At 39.4% G+C, this 19721-nt stretch overlaps 1 protein-coding gene across 3 annotated transcripts in view; it reads right to left on the minus strand.

The window, feature by feature from the left end:
* The window catches only part of ptprz1a (protein tyrosine phosphatase receptor type Z1a), a 264158-nt gene that overhangs the window by 22223 nt on the left and 222214 nt on the right, over positions 1-19721 (minus strand). For all 3 annotated transcript variants that reach the window (XM_043709180.1, XM_043709179.1, XM_043709181.1), the window contains 5 exons: positions 18071-18167; positions 11966-12048; positions 8226-8360; positions 7540-7674; positions 4812-4975 (listed from right to left, as the gene is read on the minus strand). In XM_043709180.1, coding sequence (XP_043565115.1) covers positions 4812-4975; positions 7540-7674; positions 8226-8360; positions 11966-12048; positions 18071-18167 — 614 coding nt within the window. The remainder of the gene's footprint in view (positions 1-4811; positions 4976-7539; positions 7675-8225; positions 8361-11965; positions 12049-18070; positions 18168-19721) is intronic.

A 19721-nucleotide genomic window follows, 5' to 3' on the forward strand; every position in this document is an offset into this window, starting at 1 on the left:
GGCAGATGTTCGCAGGTAAAGGGACGGCTGGAAAATGGGAAGCCTTCAGAAATGAGATAACAAGAATCCAGAGAAAGTATATTCCTGTTAGGGTGAAAGGAAAGGCTGGTAGGTATAGGGAATGCTGGATGACTAAAGAAATCGAGGGTTTGGTTAAGAAAAAGAAGGAAGCATATGTAAGGTATAGACAGGATAGATCGAGTGAATCCTTAAAAGAGTATAAAGGCAGCAGGAGTTTACTTAAGAGGGAAATCAGGAGGGCAAAAAGGGGACATGAGATAGTTTTGGCAAATAGAGTTAAGGAGAATCCAAAGGTTTTTTACAAATACATTAAGGATAAAAAGGTAACTAGGGAGATCAAAGATCAGCAAGGCGGCCTTTGTGTGAAGCTGCAGAAAATGGGGGAGAAACTAAACGAGTACTTTGCATCAGTATTTACTGTGGAAAAGGATATGGAAGATATAGACTGTGGGAAATAGATGGTGACACTTGCAAAATGTCCACATTACAGAGGAGGAAGTGCTGGATGTCTTGAAACGCATAAAGGTGGTTAAATCCCCAGGACCTGATCAGGTGTACCCGAGAACTCTGTGGGAAGCTAGAGAAGTGATTACTGGGCCTCTTGATGAGATATTTGTATCATTGATAATCACAGGTGAGATACCGGAAGACTGGAAGTTTGCAAACGAGGTGCCACTGTTTAAGTAGGGTGGTAAGGACAAGCAAGGGAACTATAGACCGGTGAGCCTGACATCGGTGGTGGGCAAGTTGTTGGAGGGAATCCTGAGGGACAGGATGTACAAGTATTTGGAAAGGCAAGGACTGATTAGGGATAGTCAACATGGCTCTGTGCATGGGAAATCATGTCTCACAAAGTTGATTGAGTTTTTTTGAGGAAGTAACAAAGGGGATTGATGAGGGCAGAGAGGTAGATGTGATCTATATGGACTTCAGTAAGGCGTTCGACAAGGTTCCCCATGGGAGACTGGTTAGCAAGATTAGATCTCACGAAATACAGGGAGAACTAGCCATTTGGATACAGAACTGGCTCAATGGTAGAAGACAGCGGGTGGTGGTAGAGGGTTGTTTTTCAGACAGGAGGCCTGTGACCTGTGGAGTGCTACAAGGATCGGTGCTGGAACCTCTACTTTTTGTCATTTATATAAATGATTTGGATGTGAGCATAAGAGATACAGTTAGTAAGTTTGCAGATGACACCAAAATTGGAGGTGTTGTGGACAGCGAAGAGGGTTACCTCAGATTGCAACAGGATCTTGACCAGATGGGCAATGGGCTGAGAAGTGGCAGATGGATTTTAATTCAGATAAATGCGAGGTGCTGCATTTTGGGCAAGCAAATCTTAGCAGCACTTATACACTTAATGGTAAAGTCCTAGGGTGTGTTGCTGAACAAAGAGACCTTGGAGTACAGGTTCATAGCTCCTTGAAAGTGAAGTCTCAGGTAGATAGGATAGTGAAGAAGGCATTTGGTATGCTTTCTTTTCTTGGTCAGAGTATTGAGTACAGGAATTGGGAGGTCATGTTGCAGCTGTACAGGACATTGGTTAGGCCACTGTTGGAATATTGCGTGCAATTCTGGTCTCCTTCCTATCGGAAAGATGTTGTGAAACTTGAAAGGCTTCAGAAAAGATTTACAAGGATGTAAATCCTTTACAAGGATCCTGCTAGGGTTGCAGGATCTGAGCTATAGGGAGAGGCTGAACAGGCTGGGGCTGTTTTCCCTGGAGCATCAGAGGTTGAGGGCTGACCTTATAGGTTTATAAAATCATGAGGGGCATGGATAGGATGAATAGAACTAGAGGGCATAGGTTTAGGGTGAGAGGGGAAAGATATAAAAGAGACATAAGGGGCAACTTTCCCACACAGAGGGTGGTACGTGTATGGAATGGGCTGCCAGAGGAAGTGGTGGAGGCTGGTACAATTGCAACATTTCAAAGGCATTTGGATGGGTATATGAATAGGCAGGGTTGAGGGATATGGGCCTGGTGCTGGCAGGTAGGATTAGATTGGGTTGGGATTTCTGGTGGCGTGCACGGGTTGGACCGAAGGGTCTATTTCCATGCTGTACATCTCTATGACTCTGACTCTAATTCTCACAGACAGCAGGCCAGGAATGAAAATCTCGAATGAAAGTCGATCATTTTCATTCAAGAATGAAAAAAGATTGGGAGGTGCACACTGGATTAGAGAAGATGTTAAAATATGATAAACAGACTTCTAAAATTTTGACAATGTATGTAACTTTAACATAATGGAGAAATGTAACAGATTTAAGAGAGAATAATGATGACTTAATAAACTTTAAAACCCAATTACACCTTGTACACCAAAATAAATAATATTTTTCAAGTTTTTTACAGAGATGCTAATAAGAAATAAAATTTAATCAAATCTCAGTCATTTGCAATTCAAAAATAAAATCAGAAATTGCTGGAAAAACTCAAGCAAGTCAGGCAGTATCTGTGGAGAGTAGGCAGAGTTAACGTTTTGGCTCCAGTGACCTTTCTTCGGAATGATCAGAACGGTAAATTTCCAACTGAGTTTAATCTGCAAGTTGTTCACTGAGGAACAAGGAGTCACTGAGTGTGACTTCTGAATTTCCATGTTTAACTGCTCAACGGCTGTTAATTTCCGAGGAATGATGATGAGTGCTGAGTATTTCACCATTGTTGTCATTGCAAGTTCTAAGTATTGAGATAGATGATTTTCGACTTAAAGATAGCAATATTAATAAAAAAAAAGGTTGTATCAGATTATTTGCTGTCTCTCTCTTTGTCACAAGTAAACATTGATCAATGGTACTCAGGGTAAGGGTTTTATAAGCTTTAAAGATAGGATTTAATGTCTTTAATGCATTATAATGTCTTCCTGGATTTGTTTCTCTTTATGAATGTGACATGGGCAGCAAGTTTCAAGACTTCTTTTTCAGGCTCAATAGTTGGATCTATTGTAACAACTAGCACTTCAGCAATAGTCAAAGGAAAACCTGACTGCAGAAGCTCATATTGTTTGGTTGCTATGGATATGCAAAATTACCAACACCGTCAAAACACAGAAGAGAACAAAATTGCCAACTTTGTTCAATTCTGTTCCTCCCCTCTCCTGAACACCTTAAAAACCATTTTAACCAAATTCTTATGCGATAAATTGACGTGCCAGATTATGTCCCTGAGGTATATGCCAATTTTAGTTTCAGTTGAAATCAATAATTGTGTAAAATTAGTAGCTGATCAACACCATCAACGTCCATCGCAAGTCTTGTTAAAATTTCTCATACTAGCCCAGTTTGCTGTAGCCATATAAATATTAGGCTTTAAGAGCAGATCAAAGACTGGGAAGTAACTCATCTTTTGACTCCACAAAACCTTTGTACCATATTCTAGGTCTAAGCCAGGAATATGACAGAATCTCTCTAGTTTTCTAAATAACAGCAGCTTCAACAATAGCTCAATACCATTCAATACAAAACAGTCCATTGATTGGCACTCCATTCACTACTTTCATCAGTCCTTCCTTCAAACTGTGACAACTGGGTTACACATACAGGATGCACTACAATAATTCACCTATGCTCCTCCAGCAGAGCTTTTCAAACACAATCTCAACCACCTGCAAGGAAAGGGCAGATGATGCATGGGAATATCATTAGCTGCAAGTCACCATCCAAATCATGCAGTGATATAGTTTTAAGTCACAATTGTGTGTCTTCACCTGGTCAAAATCCTAGAAAACCCTTTCTATCACCATTGTGATGGGTGATTTTATGTAACATAGACTGGAGCAGTTTAAGGCGGCACTGATCACCACGTTCTCAGAGATAAGCAAGAAATGCTGGCCTAGACAGGAGCATCCACATCTCAAAAATGAAAACAAAAGTGCACATGGCTGATTAGCAGCTTTTATAACTATTGGTATTTTACCATTTTGAATTTGATAAACTTTGCTGGTGAATATGAGAAACAGCTACATTTATATAGCAATTAACATCCCCATATCATATTAAGTCAGTAAACAACAAAATAATTAATCTTGAAGTGCAGTCATCATTATAGAGACATTACATGCACAGTAAAGATGTATAAACGTGTCAACTGAACAAACGCTAGTATTGCTTAAGGAAGAAATATTGGACAAGTGATGGGGTGAACTCCTTTATTTGAACAGTATCTTAGATTCCATTAAATCCATATGATTAGGCAGACACACCTTAAAGTAATGCATCATCTGAATCAACAGTATAGCATTCCTTCAAGTCTGTCGACATGACATCAATCTAGTGATCTAGTGGTACATTCCCAGCATGTTATTAAATGTGAGCGCACTGGAACTGGTCAGGCCGTAAACTGGCATTCCTTGGAATCTTTCAACAGTTGAAGCCTGTGAGAGCTCGTTACAGGGTCAGTGACAAAGGAGATCATGCACTTTCATTTATGGTTATCATCCATTGCTCATATCATACAACCCCAAGTAATGCTCCTATCCTACTTCTTCCCTCATGATGAACCTTTCTCAGAACTTCTCAAAACCACAAAGCACTGAAAAATGTTGTCTTTTCCAATCACCTGCTCACCCTTCCAAGAAAGATTTTTTAATGATGGTGATCTGGACTTCAACCATCAAGAAACATCGTTGAACATGTCAACTCATTGCAGCTATGATGTGAATGCTCAATAGCTGATAGCAAATACAGGGTAAAACACATAGGTCACCTATGCTAGCACTCAGTCTGTCATCTTCTCTAAGTTAAAAGCATTTGAACACCATGTTTCTACAGTGAATAATATCACGTACCTGCAATGAACTACTACAGGTCCCATAAGATTGGTCTTAGCAGCCGCTGAATGTCGTATAAATGTTAAGACAGGAAGAGCATACTCGGGAACACCCATGTCAGGCCATTGAGTATAATGATATTGGGTCACTGTATGATCATTCTGCCTTCCTTTCTGGGATCCCTGTGTCAGAAAGCATAGTTTAGGTCTTCAGCAGTCTTTTCTTTATTTTAATAGTAGTTATACAGAGTCAGTCCATGCTTGCACGTTTTCACTCTTAGCTCATAGGAACTTAACATATCTGACAACATAAAAATAATACATTAAATTATCAAATTCTCAATCAGACCAAATTCTCTCTGCTGGGGGTGTAATGATCAACAGGGAATATCCTCAGATCTCTCAAAGATATCCCTCCCCTTAAATGTCTTTTCCATGGTCTTTCCCTTCATCCCTCATAATTTTTTTTAGAATGGTGACATTACTTAAGTGGAAAGTTTTTTTTTCCCATACAAAATCTAAGCCAAACAGTACATCCAGAACAGTGGCATAAATCCAGTATGTGCCAGACAGCAAGGACCTATTGAAGAAGAATGGAATACTTTTCATATTGAGTTAGTTTACAACATATGGAAGAAACATTGAAGGTCATTGGAAATAAAAATAGAAAGCTGTGGAGAAACTCAGCAGGTCTGGCAGCATCTGTGATGAGAGAAACAGAATTAATACTACAAGTCTGGCAGGACTCTTTTTCAGAACTGAAAAAGGCTGGAAGATGCCATTTTTGTGCTGTTGGCAATGCGGGAGGAGGACAAGAAAGTGGAACAGATTGTGAAGGTGATCAGAGCAAAGGATAAGGGTATGATAATGGTGGAGAAGGAGAAAAAAATATATAAAATGGGTGTCAATGAGGATGTGCAAAAGATAAATGGGTCCATTCTGCTGAAAGAAAAGTCAACAAAATGCAAGCAGACTCATTTTCTCCATAGAGATGTAAAAATAGATGTCAATCTCACCTTCATCACCATTAACCTTTTGTACTGATTGCCCTCAAATCTATTCCATTTCATGTTCCTCCCACTTGGTCAACAGAATGAAAAACATTATTTTCCAACCCCTTTCACTTCTGAAGAACAGTCATATCAGACTTGAAATATCAAAGTCATTCCTTTCTCCAGACCTGCTGAATTTCTCCATTGTTTTGATTTTATTTCAGATTTCCAGCATCTGTAGTATTTTGCTTTTATTGAAGGGTCTTAATATTGGAATAATTAAGAATTGATTTTTGGTTTAGTGAAGCCAGAGACTGAAAGTTTTTTGGATAGTTTGGAAAAGACCAGAGTGGGGCGAGAAACAAGTATCTGGATCAGTGGTGCTGGAAGACCACAGCAATTCAGGCAGCATCCGATGAACAGCATCTATCTTCTGGAAAAGACTTAATTCCAAACAGCTAAGGAAACAACCTCAGAAGAAATGGTTAGCATATGCAGCTTTCAAGTCAGGAGTGCTTGGTTAAAAAAGCTGCAGGTTATTAGAAGCTGAGAAGCAAAAAGTGTCAGTGCAGGCTTAGAGGACCAAAGGGCTAGTTCCTGTCCTGTACTGTCCTTTGTTTGTTCTGAGGAAGTCTAAGCTCTCAGCTTTGGGGTGTTCATGCAAGATGACTATATAATTCACCAGTCAAACTTAAAGATTTTATATAGAGATGCAATTTTTCTGGATTTGAAATGCTCCGAAGTGATGGTATTGGGAAATATGTTTTGTAGGGTGTTTTAAGGTTGTCTAACTGTGTTTTATATCTAGACAGCTTAGTTTGTTTTTATTCTTTTGTGTGGTAAACTTCTATTCTGTCATTAGAGAACTCTGTGGCCACGTTTCAGTGAATACCCACCACGTTAATTAAAATTAAAAGAAAAAGATCTTTCATGGCAGACTTCATTCTGAGATTCAACCTGTCCAGTAGTCCTAATGACTGGGATCATAACACTGGATCTTCACATCCAGAGAGCTCTGTGGCAGTGAATCTATTTAAAAAATCCATGGTAAAGGACAGACTCCAATTCTGTAAATGGGTCTCAATTAAATCAAAGCAAACTCAAAGTCTTTCTGAATGAGTGTTCACCCTAACTCTCCCATCCTGCTCACTACCAGTTTTAAAGAAACAGTTCCAGATTTTGTTTCTGCAATGGACATCAAATTTGACATCAGTGAATAAAATCTCTTCATCCCTTGCAGGCAATATATTCATCAGTGATTATAGTGTATGTACTTCAGTATAAGCAAGCTCATCTGCTGTGGGTAATTGAAGACCATGCAGATTACAGCAAAGTGGGCAGGAATAGTCAGAAGATTACATAGATTACACTTCATGTTAAATATTAATATTAAATGTAAATATGGATTATAGCTCAACCTTCAAGCAATGACAGCCTTCTTATTTTGCCTAACTGCTAAATATCTAGAGGCATTTAGCTTTTTGTTGCAAACTCCAAAATATACTGCAAAGAACAATTCCATTTATATGCTTCTGAACATAGAAGGAAACATATTAGTGTGGAGTCCATCTGCCCTCTTACAGATTACCCCACTTGAGTAAATGAGGTAAGGGGATCAATTATAACATGCTACAAATTAATTAACAGCAAGAGACAAAACTGGATCAGAATATTCATTGATTGAAAAGGTTATGGGAGGTTATTTTTCCCTCTTTGATTCTTTTTTTGTGTTTGTGTACACGCATTTCCACATACCTTCTTAAACTTTGTGTTCCGAATAGAAAACTGCCTAACAGTGTAATAGGACAATACTTTCGAGCTCTTCAGTGAGACAAGAATGTTTCCATATTCTTCACTGTTTTCTGACGGCCAGTACTGATCACATTTCCTCTGAACAGAAATAAGAATTTATGACATGGAAAAATCATGCATTTTCAATCCATGATCATTTGTTGTTTTAACACAGGATGGCTTTCATTCAGCAAGGTTAATACTCTTCACTTGGAATAGAATGCAAGCATCTCTCCATAGTGACCTAATTGTGCTGCCATGACCTGGATGAACTTCCATGCTGAGTACTCAGAATGGAAACTGTTTCATTTTCCAATGTGAACATCTATTAGGTCATACTAAATCTGAATGTCAAGTAAAGAAATGCAGCATCTTTAATTAATGTCCAGTGTGGAATGGGACTCTATGGGTATGGGGCAAGTAAAATCGATGTTCCCCGGCTCATTATAAATGTGTACAAAAGAGAAACTAAGCCTCAAATGTTTTACAAAACTGGACAGACATTGACTAATAGAAGCATTTGAAGCAAAGCAGAAGCAATGTCTACACTTTTAATTCCAAAGCAAATGAAATAAAATGACTGGTTGTCCATTGTATTATTCCTAGTCACACAGATCTTAATGCAAGAGTTTTCAAAATATCAAACTCACCCTTCCCTTTTCCACCAGGTTGGTGATCATAACAATAACTCCCACATTGTGTTCCCATATCATCCGCCAGAAATCTGCAGCTGTCGATCTAAGTGGCCCTTGAGCTGCTATATAGGCTTTCTGTCTATCATAGCTCTGTTAAAGGTAGTTAAGAAATACACTGCATTAACATCCTTCATCCTTTTTATTCAGCACATCTGTTCCAAAATCAGATCCAAGACAAATCTATATACATTCTACGAAGATTAGGAAAATCATTCATACTTTTAGCGATAAAAGTGACGAAGACATGTATTTACAACCATGCAAGTAAAATTAAAACAAACACACTTCACCTTTCTTCTTCTTTGAGACCATAGAACTATGATTAATAGGAACAGGATTAGGCCATTCAACACCTTGAGCCATTCAGCAGATTCATGAGTGTTCCATAATTCCTCATGTCCAGTTTCTTGCTCTTTCCCCATTACTTTTGATTCCCCTACTAATAACCTATCTACCTCAGCTCTCTAACACAAGGATTTCCAAAGACTCTCAATCATAAGAAGAAATTTCTCCTTATCTCAGTCTTGTATTGGTGCCCTTTTATTCCGAGACTGTACCCTCTGGTCCTACAGTCTCCCCCCCCCCCGGGAAACATCCTCTCAGTGTTTAGCCTGTCAAATTCAATAAGAATCCTACGTGCTTAAATGAGCTCACCACTGATTCTTCTAAATTCCTATGAGAAGAGTCCCAACCTGTTTAATCTTTGCTTTCAGGCAATCTCTCCATACCAGGGAGCATCCTTTTCTGAACTGCCTCTAATGGAATAATATCTCTTCTCAAATAAGGGGATCAAAACTCCAGATGTGGTCCCACCAGCACCTTGTACAGTTGCAGTAAGACTTCCTTACTCTTATATGCCAAACCCCTTGAAATAAGGGCTAACATTCCATTAGCTGTGTGCTAACTTTCTGTGTTTTGTGCACAAATACCTCCAAGTCACTTTGTGCTGCAGCTTTCCGTAGTTTTTCTCCATTTGAATAATACTGTTATTTTGTTTTTCCTCCCAAAGTGAACAACTTAATGTTTTTCCACGTCGTGCTCCATTTGCCAGCTTCTTGACCATTTACTTAATCTTTCAGTATCACTGTAAACTGTTTGTATCTTTCTCACAATCTGCCTCCCAATCTTTTATTGTGTCATCTGCAATTTGGCTACAGCACATTCCATTCCTTCCGCCAGGTCATTAATATATAGTTGTAAACATTTGTGATCCCAGCACTGATCCCTGTGGAACCCTAATGATCACCATCACCAACCTGAGAAATAACCCCTCCACTCATTATTTCCTGCCCATTAGCCAATTCCCTATCCAAGCCAATATGCTACCTCCAACACCATGAGCTTTCATCTTATAACTTAAGATTGTGTGAGGTATCTTTTTGAATGCCTTCTGGAAGTCCAGATATAACATATTTACTAGCTCCCCTCCATTCACTCTAAGTGAGACTTCCTCGAAAATCTCTAATAAAATCAATCAGACATGATTTTCTTTTCATGCTATGCCTACTCTACTTAATTAGAGTATGATTTTTCAAATATTTTACTATTACTTCCTTAATAATTGATTCAAATACTTTCCAACAATAGATATAAGGCTAATTGGCCTATAGTTACCCACTTTTTACCTCCTTCCCTTTTGGAATAGGGATGTCACATTAACATCCTCTGGTATTTCAATCCTCTGGTATTTCTCCAGAATCCAAGGAGTTTGGGAAACCTAGATCCAATGCATCCACTATCTCTGTAGCTACCTTTAAGATCTAGGATGCAAGCCATCAGGTCCAGGGGACTTATCTGTCTTTAGCTCCATCAGTTTGTTTAATACAATGTATTGCCACTACCCAGCAGGGTAGCTGACCAGGAGATTCTCAAGCTTTCATGGCCTGCCATCAGGCATATGGAAAGATATACATGCTGATAATCAACACCTTGTAGCCAAAAGGTGAGTGCATCTTCCATGGTCAATGAATCCTGATTTGTATCTGAAAACAAAGCTTCTGATCCAGAGGTAGGAATGGTTTCACTGTGGTACAAGACCACCTTACTAAAAAGGGTATTTACAATAAAATAGGTAATATAATAAACATTAAAAAAACTGATATGCAACTCCCACACCACTTTCCTTTCCATCTTCCAGAACATTGGCAACTTACCTTTGCACAGACTTGACCTCTACTTTAGGTTCATCATCTATTTGCTCCTTGAGCAAGGCAATATGTTACACTTCCTGCATTGGGAAATCTGAGAACTCAAATTTCATTGAAGCTCCTTGTCCCTTTACTTGGAACTCCTCTGTTCCTCAGAAGCTTCTCACTAGAAATTAGTCACCCCTCAAAGATGTGTTTATATCTCATGTCATCAAGGTCTTTGGCTGCTGAAACCTTCACTCACAAGTTTTCTCATCTCTACGTTTGACTATTAAGTTTTTCTGCTGGCTATTCTGTTTTCTTCCACCAGATTTATGCTAGTCCAATCCCTCTGCTGTCCAGGTCAAGTCCTGTTCATCCATCAGCCTTGTGCTCAATGACCTACACTAGCTGATAGTCTGCCGATTATTTAATATTAATGTTCATGTCCTTGTTTTCAAATTATCGTTTAAGTTCATCCCTCCCAATTGCTGTAATCTCCTGCAGCCCTACAAACTCTGGAGATATCAGCATTCCTCCAATTCTGTTCTCTTGTGCATCTTTGGTGGGCCAGCTCTCAGTTATATTGGCCTAAGATCTGAATTCTGGATTAGTGGTGCTGAAAGAGCACAGCAGTTCAGGCAGCATCCAAGGAGCTTCGAAATCGACGTTTCGGGCAAAAGCCCTTCATGTCGATTTCGAAGCTCCTTGGATGCTGCCTGAACTGCTGTGCTCTTCCAGCACCACTAATCCAGAATCTGTTTTCCAGCATCTGCAGTCATTGTTTTTACCCTAAGATCTGAATTGCCTTCCTAAACCTCTCTGTCTCTTTAAAACAATCCTTAAAATCCACTTCTGTGACAGTTTATTTTATGCCTTAATATTTCATCTTGTGGCTTGCCACTGAAGTAATCATTGCCTTTGGAAGTGTGACAGTAAAGTTGTTGTTGCTTTGCGGGCTTTTTATTTGTGGGGGAGTTGTGATTATAGTTAATCAATGAAACTAACGAGGGCAGAGAAATCTCTTCGCAAGCTCATCTCCAATGTTTGGGATGCCAATTGGAATAGAAAACTGAAATATCCAAAATTTCTACTTTGGTAGAAATGCCAGATAATGTACTTTCATTGGAATTCTGTTAATCCTTGATAGCTTTCAATCCAGATTTCCAGCATACATAGTATTTTACTTTCGTAGTGTAGTCCGTCAATTTTCCCTTAAAGTTACAGTGGTCAGTTGTGACCATATAACTGGCATCAGCATGTATTCATGTTCTATCCTTCAGTCGGACTACTAGTGAGCAATGCCACAGAAGATACACTATTAGAACAACATCTTCAACTTCTTAAGGAAGTGGTAATGTTGTAGCACTAAGCTGCATGCAAAAACATTGGATAGTAAATAGCCAAGGAATTATAATGTGAAATCTTGTACTATTAGGGATGTTTTCAGAGAAATTCTATAAAATATAAAAATGATCAACAACAATAATAACGTGATAAACAACAATAAGCTCAAAACCATTTCTCCCACCATCCCCGAATATGAAAGGAGCTCTGTACTTTACTTACATCGACGTAATTTGCATTGATGTAATCACTGTGCTTAGAGTCTTTTTCCACAAGTGGGGCTAGTTTAACCCTGCTATGGTCAACTGGAACAAGAAATATCTCATTTACTTTATTCAGAATTGAACGATGTAATTTTTAAAATAGTTAATGCAGGTTTAAAAACTATCAAATTAATCCAAGCAAGCAGAAAAGTAAAATAAATCACACATTCCAAAGAAATCATTTTATATCAAATAGGGATATTTCTAGCGAGGTTTGAGAAGACTTGTAGCTCAGGTTGAGGTTCTGGATGTAGGTTTGTTCGCTGAGCTATAAGGTTCATTTTCAGACATTTCGTCACCATACTAGGTAACATCTTCAATGAATCTCCGGATGAAGCCTAGTGTGGTGATGAAACATCTGAAAATGAACCTTCCAGTTCAGCGAGTAAACCTATATCCAGAGATATTTCTCTCGGATTTGGCTGTTGGCTTCTTACTCTGGCAGGGACACTTGGGCTGCATAAGGACATGTGATACATGTACTCAAATGCAATATCCCGTTCCAAAAAAAATGAACAAGAAAAAAGCATGCCAAGATTGCATGAGGCAAGCAAAATCAGGACATTCAGCATATGATGAAAAAGAAAAAAAATTAATGTTTCAAATTGATAATATTTCATTGTGCTGAATCTTAGCCAAAAAAATGTAAATGCCACTGAGGATTTTGGAGGGTTTTAACTGCAAGATCTAGAGCATTTTGTTGCCATATCTTGCCTAATTTACCTTATTACCTACCTGATGTGCTCCCATGGCATCCCTCTTGTCTGGGTAAGAGCAGGTAAAGCAGCATTTGGAAGATGAGATGATTAGGACTGGCATTACAATTTCAGTCCCTGCAGTAAAAATGATACTCGAGATTCACAACTTGCTTTCCTCTTTGATCCAGCTACGGCTACGTCTGTGATCTCAGGAGTGTGCATGGCATTTGTCAATCACATTCTCACTCACAAAACCAGTGCAAAGCTTCCCTGTTATTCCAATATTCCAGTACGACAGTGCCAATGATGTTATTGTTTGAGTGGGACATGGGTGATGCCTCCTATTACTTGCTATTGGTAATAACAGAAGCAAACAAAGTGTCCCCAGTGGGAAGAGGCAGGCTCAACAGAGGCAGTTAACTTGGGTGGAGTTACTGATAGCGGGGATCAGGATCAGTAAAAATGTATCTGTCACTGAGGAAATCCAAGAAAGCACAAAGAGGTTGTTTTGCAAATTGTTGAAGGACTAAATTGAAAAGTGAGCTATCAGTATGACAATTAGTGGATCTTTCAAAAACTGAGTTGAGGAATAAAAGAGTAACTATCACATTAGAAGGCTGTGACTGTCCTTGGAGAAGGAGCACGCGGTGTCGACCAACACCCTGGAGTTGTTCAGGGAGAGGTAGGCGCCCCAGGGAGTGGAGTGCATTATTTCTCCCTCCAACTCTATTTTGATTTAGATCCTACCCTCCCTTTCACTGTTTTAATCACACAGCACTGCCCTTTGATGTGAAGGGCAGTGTTTGTCACTGGCCAGTCGGGTGTTTTCCTATCTTCCTGGTGGTGGAAATTGAATAAAGATTCGTTCACTTTGTGTCTTTCACTGTGTCTCACACCTGCACACACACACCATGGGCGCTGGGGAAAAAATAAGCACTACCGCACTTAGGTGGTAGTGTGGGGGTTAAATAAAAAAAAAATAAAATAAAAAAAATAAAATGGTGTCTCTACCACAGTTAGGCAGTAGTGTGGAGGAAAAATTAGAAGGCTGTGACTACTGAAGTACCATAAGGATCAATAATCAGGCCCCAGCTGTTCACAATATCCATCAATGATTTAGAAGTGGGGACTAAATTACTATTTCAAGTTTGCCAATGATATAAAGCTAATTTGGGAGGGTGGGGCAGAGAGTCAGGGGTGCAGTTATGAGAAAGATGTAAAGCAGTTTCAGGAGAACTTCTATAGACTTAGTGAGTGGACAAGAACATTGTAGTTGGAACATAATGTTGGAAACTGTGAGGTTATTTACTTTAGTAAGAGGAACAGGTATGCAAAGTATGCCTTTAGTGGTAAGAAGTGTGGATGTGCAAAGGGACCTGAGATCCTTGTCAAATGACTGAAGGCTAACATGCAGGTCATAAATGTTAGCCTTTATTGCAAAAGGATTTGAGTACAGGACTAACAAAGTCTTGCTTCAATTGTAAAGGACTTTGGTTAGATTGTACCTAGCATTCCATGTACATGTTTGGGGTCTCCTTACCTCAGGAATAATGTTGTTGCCAAAGAAGGAGTACAGTAAAGATACACCAGACTTGTTACTAGGATGGCAGGGCTGTCTGAGGAGAGATTGAGTAAATGTAGCCTACATTCTCTATAGTTTTGAAGCAGGAAAGGTGATTTCATTAAATGAACAGAATACCTAAAATGTATAGACAGGGTAGATACATGTAAGATGTTTCCCCTGATTGGGGAGTGTAGAACTAGGGAAGAAAAAATAAAAGTAGGGGAGTGAGTTTTTTTTTCCAAAGTCAGAGCATTGTAAATCATTGGAACCCTCTATCTGTTGAAGATTAGTATTTGAGTATGTTTAATGTGCAGATTGACAAAACTCTGATTCCCAGTGACAAAGAGTTATGGGGATAACCTGGGTAAAAGGCATTGAAGTGTTCGATCAGCCATGCTTGTATTAAATGGCAAAACATTCTTAATGTGCTAAATAGCCTACTCCTGTTCCTATGTCCCTGTGTACATGAGAATGTTCTTTTGAGACTTCCTGTGGAGACTGAATCAGTTTAGCCACTGAGATACTCTTGTGAACTCATTACAAAATGACATGCCAGTTCCTATCAGAGAGATAGTGATGAAACTTGTAAGTATATTGAGTACTTTTATGAACATAATCATATCACACATTGATTGTCCTAAAGAGAGTATGAGAAATTGCAGGAGTAATTCACATGTAGAAACAAAATGAACTGAGTGCAGTTCAAGGCAATTTCCTATGGAGTTTAAGAATCTTGGTTTTGCTAAGATTTAGAGAAAGGTTGTTAGAGGAGCTTTATCAAGAATATTTGGAAATGGTCTGTCTGATAGTAGTAGCAAGCAGCCATTTTCAATATCCAATAGTTGATGGAAATATTGAAGAGTAGGGGAAACATTGTAAAGTATTTCTTTAATTTCAGTCTCTCATACAAAAACTGAGAATGTTTTTTTTTTAAATGGAGGAGAAAGAATACCTTGCTTTGGTTGATAGTTATAAGAAGTTGAGCTACTGTCTAATATAGCTGAAAATGTGTTGCTGGAAAAGTGCAGCAGGTCAGGCAGCATCCAAGGAGCAGGAGAATCGATGTTCCAGGCATGAGCCCTTCTTCAGGATTCCTGTTCCTTGGATGCTGCCTGACCTGTGCTTTTCCAGCAACACCTTTTCAGCTCTGATCTCCAGCATCTGCAGTCCTCACTTTCTCCAACTGTCTAATATACAAATGATTAAGGTTTTGAAAAGTTAATTTGCAAGTAATGGGATGCAGAGGTGTTGGCATAAAACAATGGTCCAATTTATTTCAGAAAAGTTTGAAATGTTACGTTCAATGGAACTCATTGCACGAGCACCACATTTCACCCAGCCATCAAATGGTGCTCCAGAAAGAAGGGTACTGATTGTGAATAGATCTTTGCAGAAGTATTTTGCTTGGTGACAAATGAGGTGGTACCTTCTTTGCTTCCCTCTGACACAGGCTAGATAGTTTTCTATTGTCTTACTGAATGAGCCCATCATCTGTTCCATGTTGCTCACTTTTTGAGTTAGTGTTTAAGTATTTTCTAGGATAAGGTTTAGTTTCTTTGCATGTCAAATGTAAAGAAACTGAACCTTATCCTAGGAAATACTTAAACACTAACTCAAAAGGTGAACAACATGGAACAGATGGTGAGCTCATTCAGTAAGACAAAGTGAAGGTAACTTATAATACTAGGAGAAAGTGAGGACTGCAGATGCTGGAGATCAGAGCTGAAAAATGTGTTGCTGGAAAAGCACAGCAGGTCAGGCAACATCTAAGGAGCAGGAGAATTGATGAAGAAGGGCTTATGCCCGAAACGTCGATTCTCCTGCTCCTTGGATGTTGCCTGACCTGCTGCGCTTTTTCAGCAACACATTTTTCAGCTCAGTAACTTATAATGCACCAGGCATGAAACTTAGAGCTCAGTGCTGGTCAAAAGGTTAGAGTGAAACACTACCAATTTGATACGGAGAGGTATGTGATTGGAGTTGTAAAGTGACTAGGTGCACTCACATATCTGGACAGGTTTGGAGGAAAAGTTTATCAAAGAGGAAATCTGATAAATGGAAAGCAGAAGAAATTTCCCTTTGACAAGTTCCTCCTACAGCTCAAAGTGAAAGTCAAAAAGAAAGTTTGTCAATATTACAGAAACGACTGGTGGAACAGTGAGTCAGGATGTTTGATTACACAGATCAATGCATTTCACAGTCTCAACACTTAAGTGGAGTTGGTAGTCACACAATCAGTTGAAAGAGCAGAGCCAAGCTAATGGATGTGGAAGGACATATTCAGGCAGAAAGAGAAATCAGAATTTAAAGTTTGTAGGAAGGAAGTCAAAAAATGTTGTCTTTGTAATTATTTCGCATCAAATAATATTATTAAACACCCAGTAATGTAAAGGACAGTTTTTTCCCCCATGTACATTACTCTGGCAGCAGTCATGAGTGTTTATGGTGTGGTTACTGCTTTAAAAACAAGGCAATTGTGCAACCTGACCTGTTAAGTCTTCAGGTACTTTTGGCCTTGGTTCAATCATTATATATTTTGGAGAATTATGTACATGTATCATCTTAAATTTTAACATGCTATCTATTTTAAGTGAAGGAAGAGTGTAGTACATTGCAAGGGGTGGCACAGGGATAGCACTGCTGCCTCTCAGTGCCAGGGATCCGGTTTCAATTCCAGTCTTGGGCAACTTCTGTGTGGAGTTTGTCCATTCTCCCAGTGTCTGCGTGGGTTTCCTCCCAGAGTCCAAAGATATGCAGGTTAGGTGAATTGGCCATGCTAAATTGCCATAGTGTTCAGGGATGTGTTAGTTAAGGGTAAAATGTGCAGCAATAGGGTAGGGGAATGGGTTTGGGTGGGATACTCTTCAGAAGGTTGGTATGGACTTGTTGGGCTGAAGAGCATGTTTCCATACTGTAGGGATTCTATCTGAGCATATTTTGTCATATTGCTCTCTCTCTTGGTAAAGTATAAATAAGATTATTTCAATAATGTCTACTTTAGGTCCATGTTAATATTTTCTCCATGCAATCCACAGCAATTAGAATAAAGGGTGAGTTGAGAACACCAAAAGAAAATTGACAAAAGAACAGTGCAAAAGAATGCAATTATAAATCACAATTGAGTAATTGTTGCTTTAGGAAACAAATAGTGACAGTGGTAAGACTTCCACTTCCATCTTAATCTCTGTTCATTGTCTGTTAATCCTAATAGTTCACTTTTGTAACAATGACCTGACAATATGTTAAATCATTAGCACTGCAGTTGGTCTTCTCAGGGTAAGAAGTAAAAGGGGGGAAAAAAAATCAAAGTTCCTTTTCTTTACTGCTATTATGTACAGTGGTGTAGGTCTAGTGGTAACAAGAACTGGCCTTGTTTGTAATGACTCTTGAGGTAGGAAAACTGACAACCAACAGAGCCAAAGTCCACGTGACTCATGACTTTCTGTTAAATGAAAGGAGAGATGAGATGTTCTTAGACAAGACTTCTCACCTCTGAATTTTTGTACATGATCGTTTCAGAATTTCCTTTTTTTGCTTTTTATTTTGTTACAAAGCGTCCATAAAGATGATAAAGGTTTATATTCTGCAACCTTGTGGTGGGAGGACAAAGAGGCATTCTTCCCCTCCCAACCCCGCCAGCACCCTACCCCCCACCCCAAAGTCGAATTATCTTGGCCTATGAAGTTACAGGACAAATTTCTATTGTGCAGTTTCTGCCTGAGTTGATCTTATTATTTTGAGACAGGATAATTCCGAGAACTAGTGATAACTCAGAGATAGTAGAACAATCAAAATGGCTTACAAGCAACTATATTTATATAGCGGTTTTTATTTTTGTTGTCTGGGTGATTGGAACTGTCTGATGTGATGCCTAAATCAACAGTGCATCCCTGGACCTCCTGCAAAAAGTGAAAATACATATTAGATAAGAGAATAAAATAGCTACAGCTAAGGCAATTAAATTCTCAATTTAAAATAAAGTCATTCCTATTGTCTTTTCCCCAATTCCTGAGGATCTAGAACCCTACTAGGGGACCTATCCTTCTAGTTTTCCTCAAGTAGTTGAAACTCAAGCATCAGTTTTCCAATGAACATTAGGAATTCAGTTGTGGGGGCATCACAAGTGACTTAACTCTAATATTACCTAATAATGGTTGTCAATTCTTCCAATTATTCTCTTGACTCCAGGAATAGGAACTGTTTGTCTCCTGACAGTTCTGTGTGACCCATGGGGGAAAAAAAAGAAATCACAGGGGCACCAAAGATAATGTTGCTCTGCCCATTTGTGCAAACTTTTTCCCTCATTAGATTGAAAAGTATTGGAGTTGGCAACAAAAACTGCTTGTCCATCGGTGGAGAGGAAGATGACTGTTAGGGACGGGAGATCATGTGGTGATGTGAGGAAGAGGTCCAACTGGAGTTGCCAAAGTCACAGAGCTGCTGGCCAATTGAAGGCTGGCAATTCTTCACATTTTGCAGCTTTACCTGGGAGGTGGTGACTGTTATCATTGTTATTTCTACCCAACGCTTAGGATCACCATGGATCCCACCATGTTTGAGTAATGGCATGACTTGATGTTGTGGCGGTGGGAGTCAGTGGCTTGTGGTATTTGGTAACAAGGCAGGGGTTGGCTCTCAGTGCCACACCTCCCACTTCTCAAAGGGGTCTCTCGGTCAGGCATTGAACGGAGGATCACCCAGGAGCCTCCAAGCAAATGCAGCTGTGCCAGGCTTTTGGCTTCCAGAATGGTGGGTCCCCAGCCCATTACTAGGTAAGTACCACCAATGTTGTGAAGTAGTCCTTAAGGTCCTCAATTGGGAAGGCTGTTCAAAAGACTTTGCCATAAATTTAATTGAGGGAAGCAGCAGGCTCCTCTGATTATATTTGTACCCACCGTGGAAGAGGACATTAAATTTTGCCATTAAGCTGTACAGTAGATACACCCCTCTCCCTCCTCTTCTGTTGCCCTGGTAACGAACTTAGCACAATGAAGATTGAACTGTGGTTTTTCCAGGCAGTACGGCTCAGCTAAAAGTTGTCTCTTGGCTAAATAAATTCCATTTAAAATCAAAATGAATTCGGCTTACTGTCAAAGCAAACTTTCAAATAAATTGCTAGCTTATAACATTCAAATCACAACAGCAATCCACTAGGTACAGGCATTGCAAGCACTTCTTTAAAAATAATGGCGAAGTTAGTACATAACCATAGTTCTTTGCTGTAAATGTCAGTAAAAATCTCAAAGGTGCAGGGGCAAGTGTTTTTACACAGAGAATGGCAGGTGTCAGGAACTTGCTGTTGGGATGGTGGTGGAGGCAGATGTGATAGGAGCATTTAAGGAGCTTTTAGACAAGCACATGAATATGCAAGGAATGGAGGGATATATACTGATGGCAGGCAGAAGGGTTTAGTTTAATTTGGCATCATGTTCAGCCAAAGGGCCCTTTCCTGA

The sequence above is a fragment of the Chiloscyllium plagiosum genome, chromosome 19 (genome assembly GCF_004010195.1).
Source record: "Chiloscyllium plagiosum isolate BGI_BamShark_2017 chromosome 19, ASM401019v2, whole genome shotgun sequence".
In the NCBI taxonomy this organism is placed as follows: Eukaryota; Metazoa; Chordata; class Chondrichthyes; order Orectolobiformes; family Hemiscylliidae; genus Chiloscyllium; species Chiloscyllium plagiosum.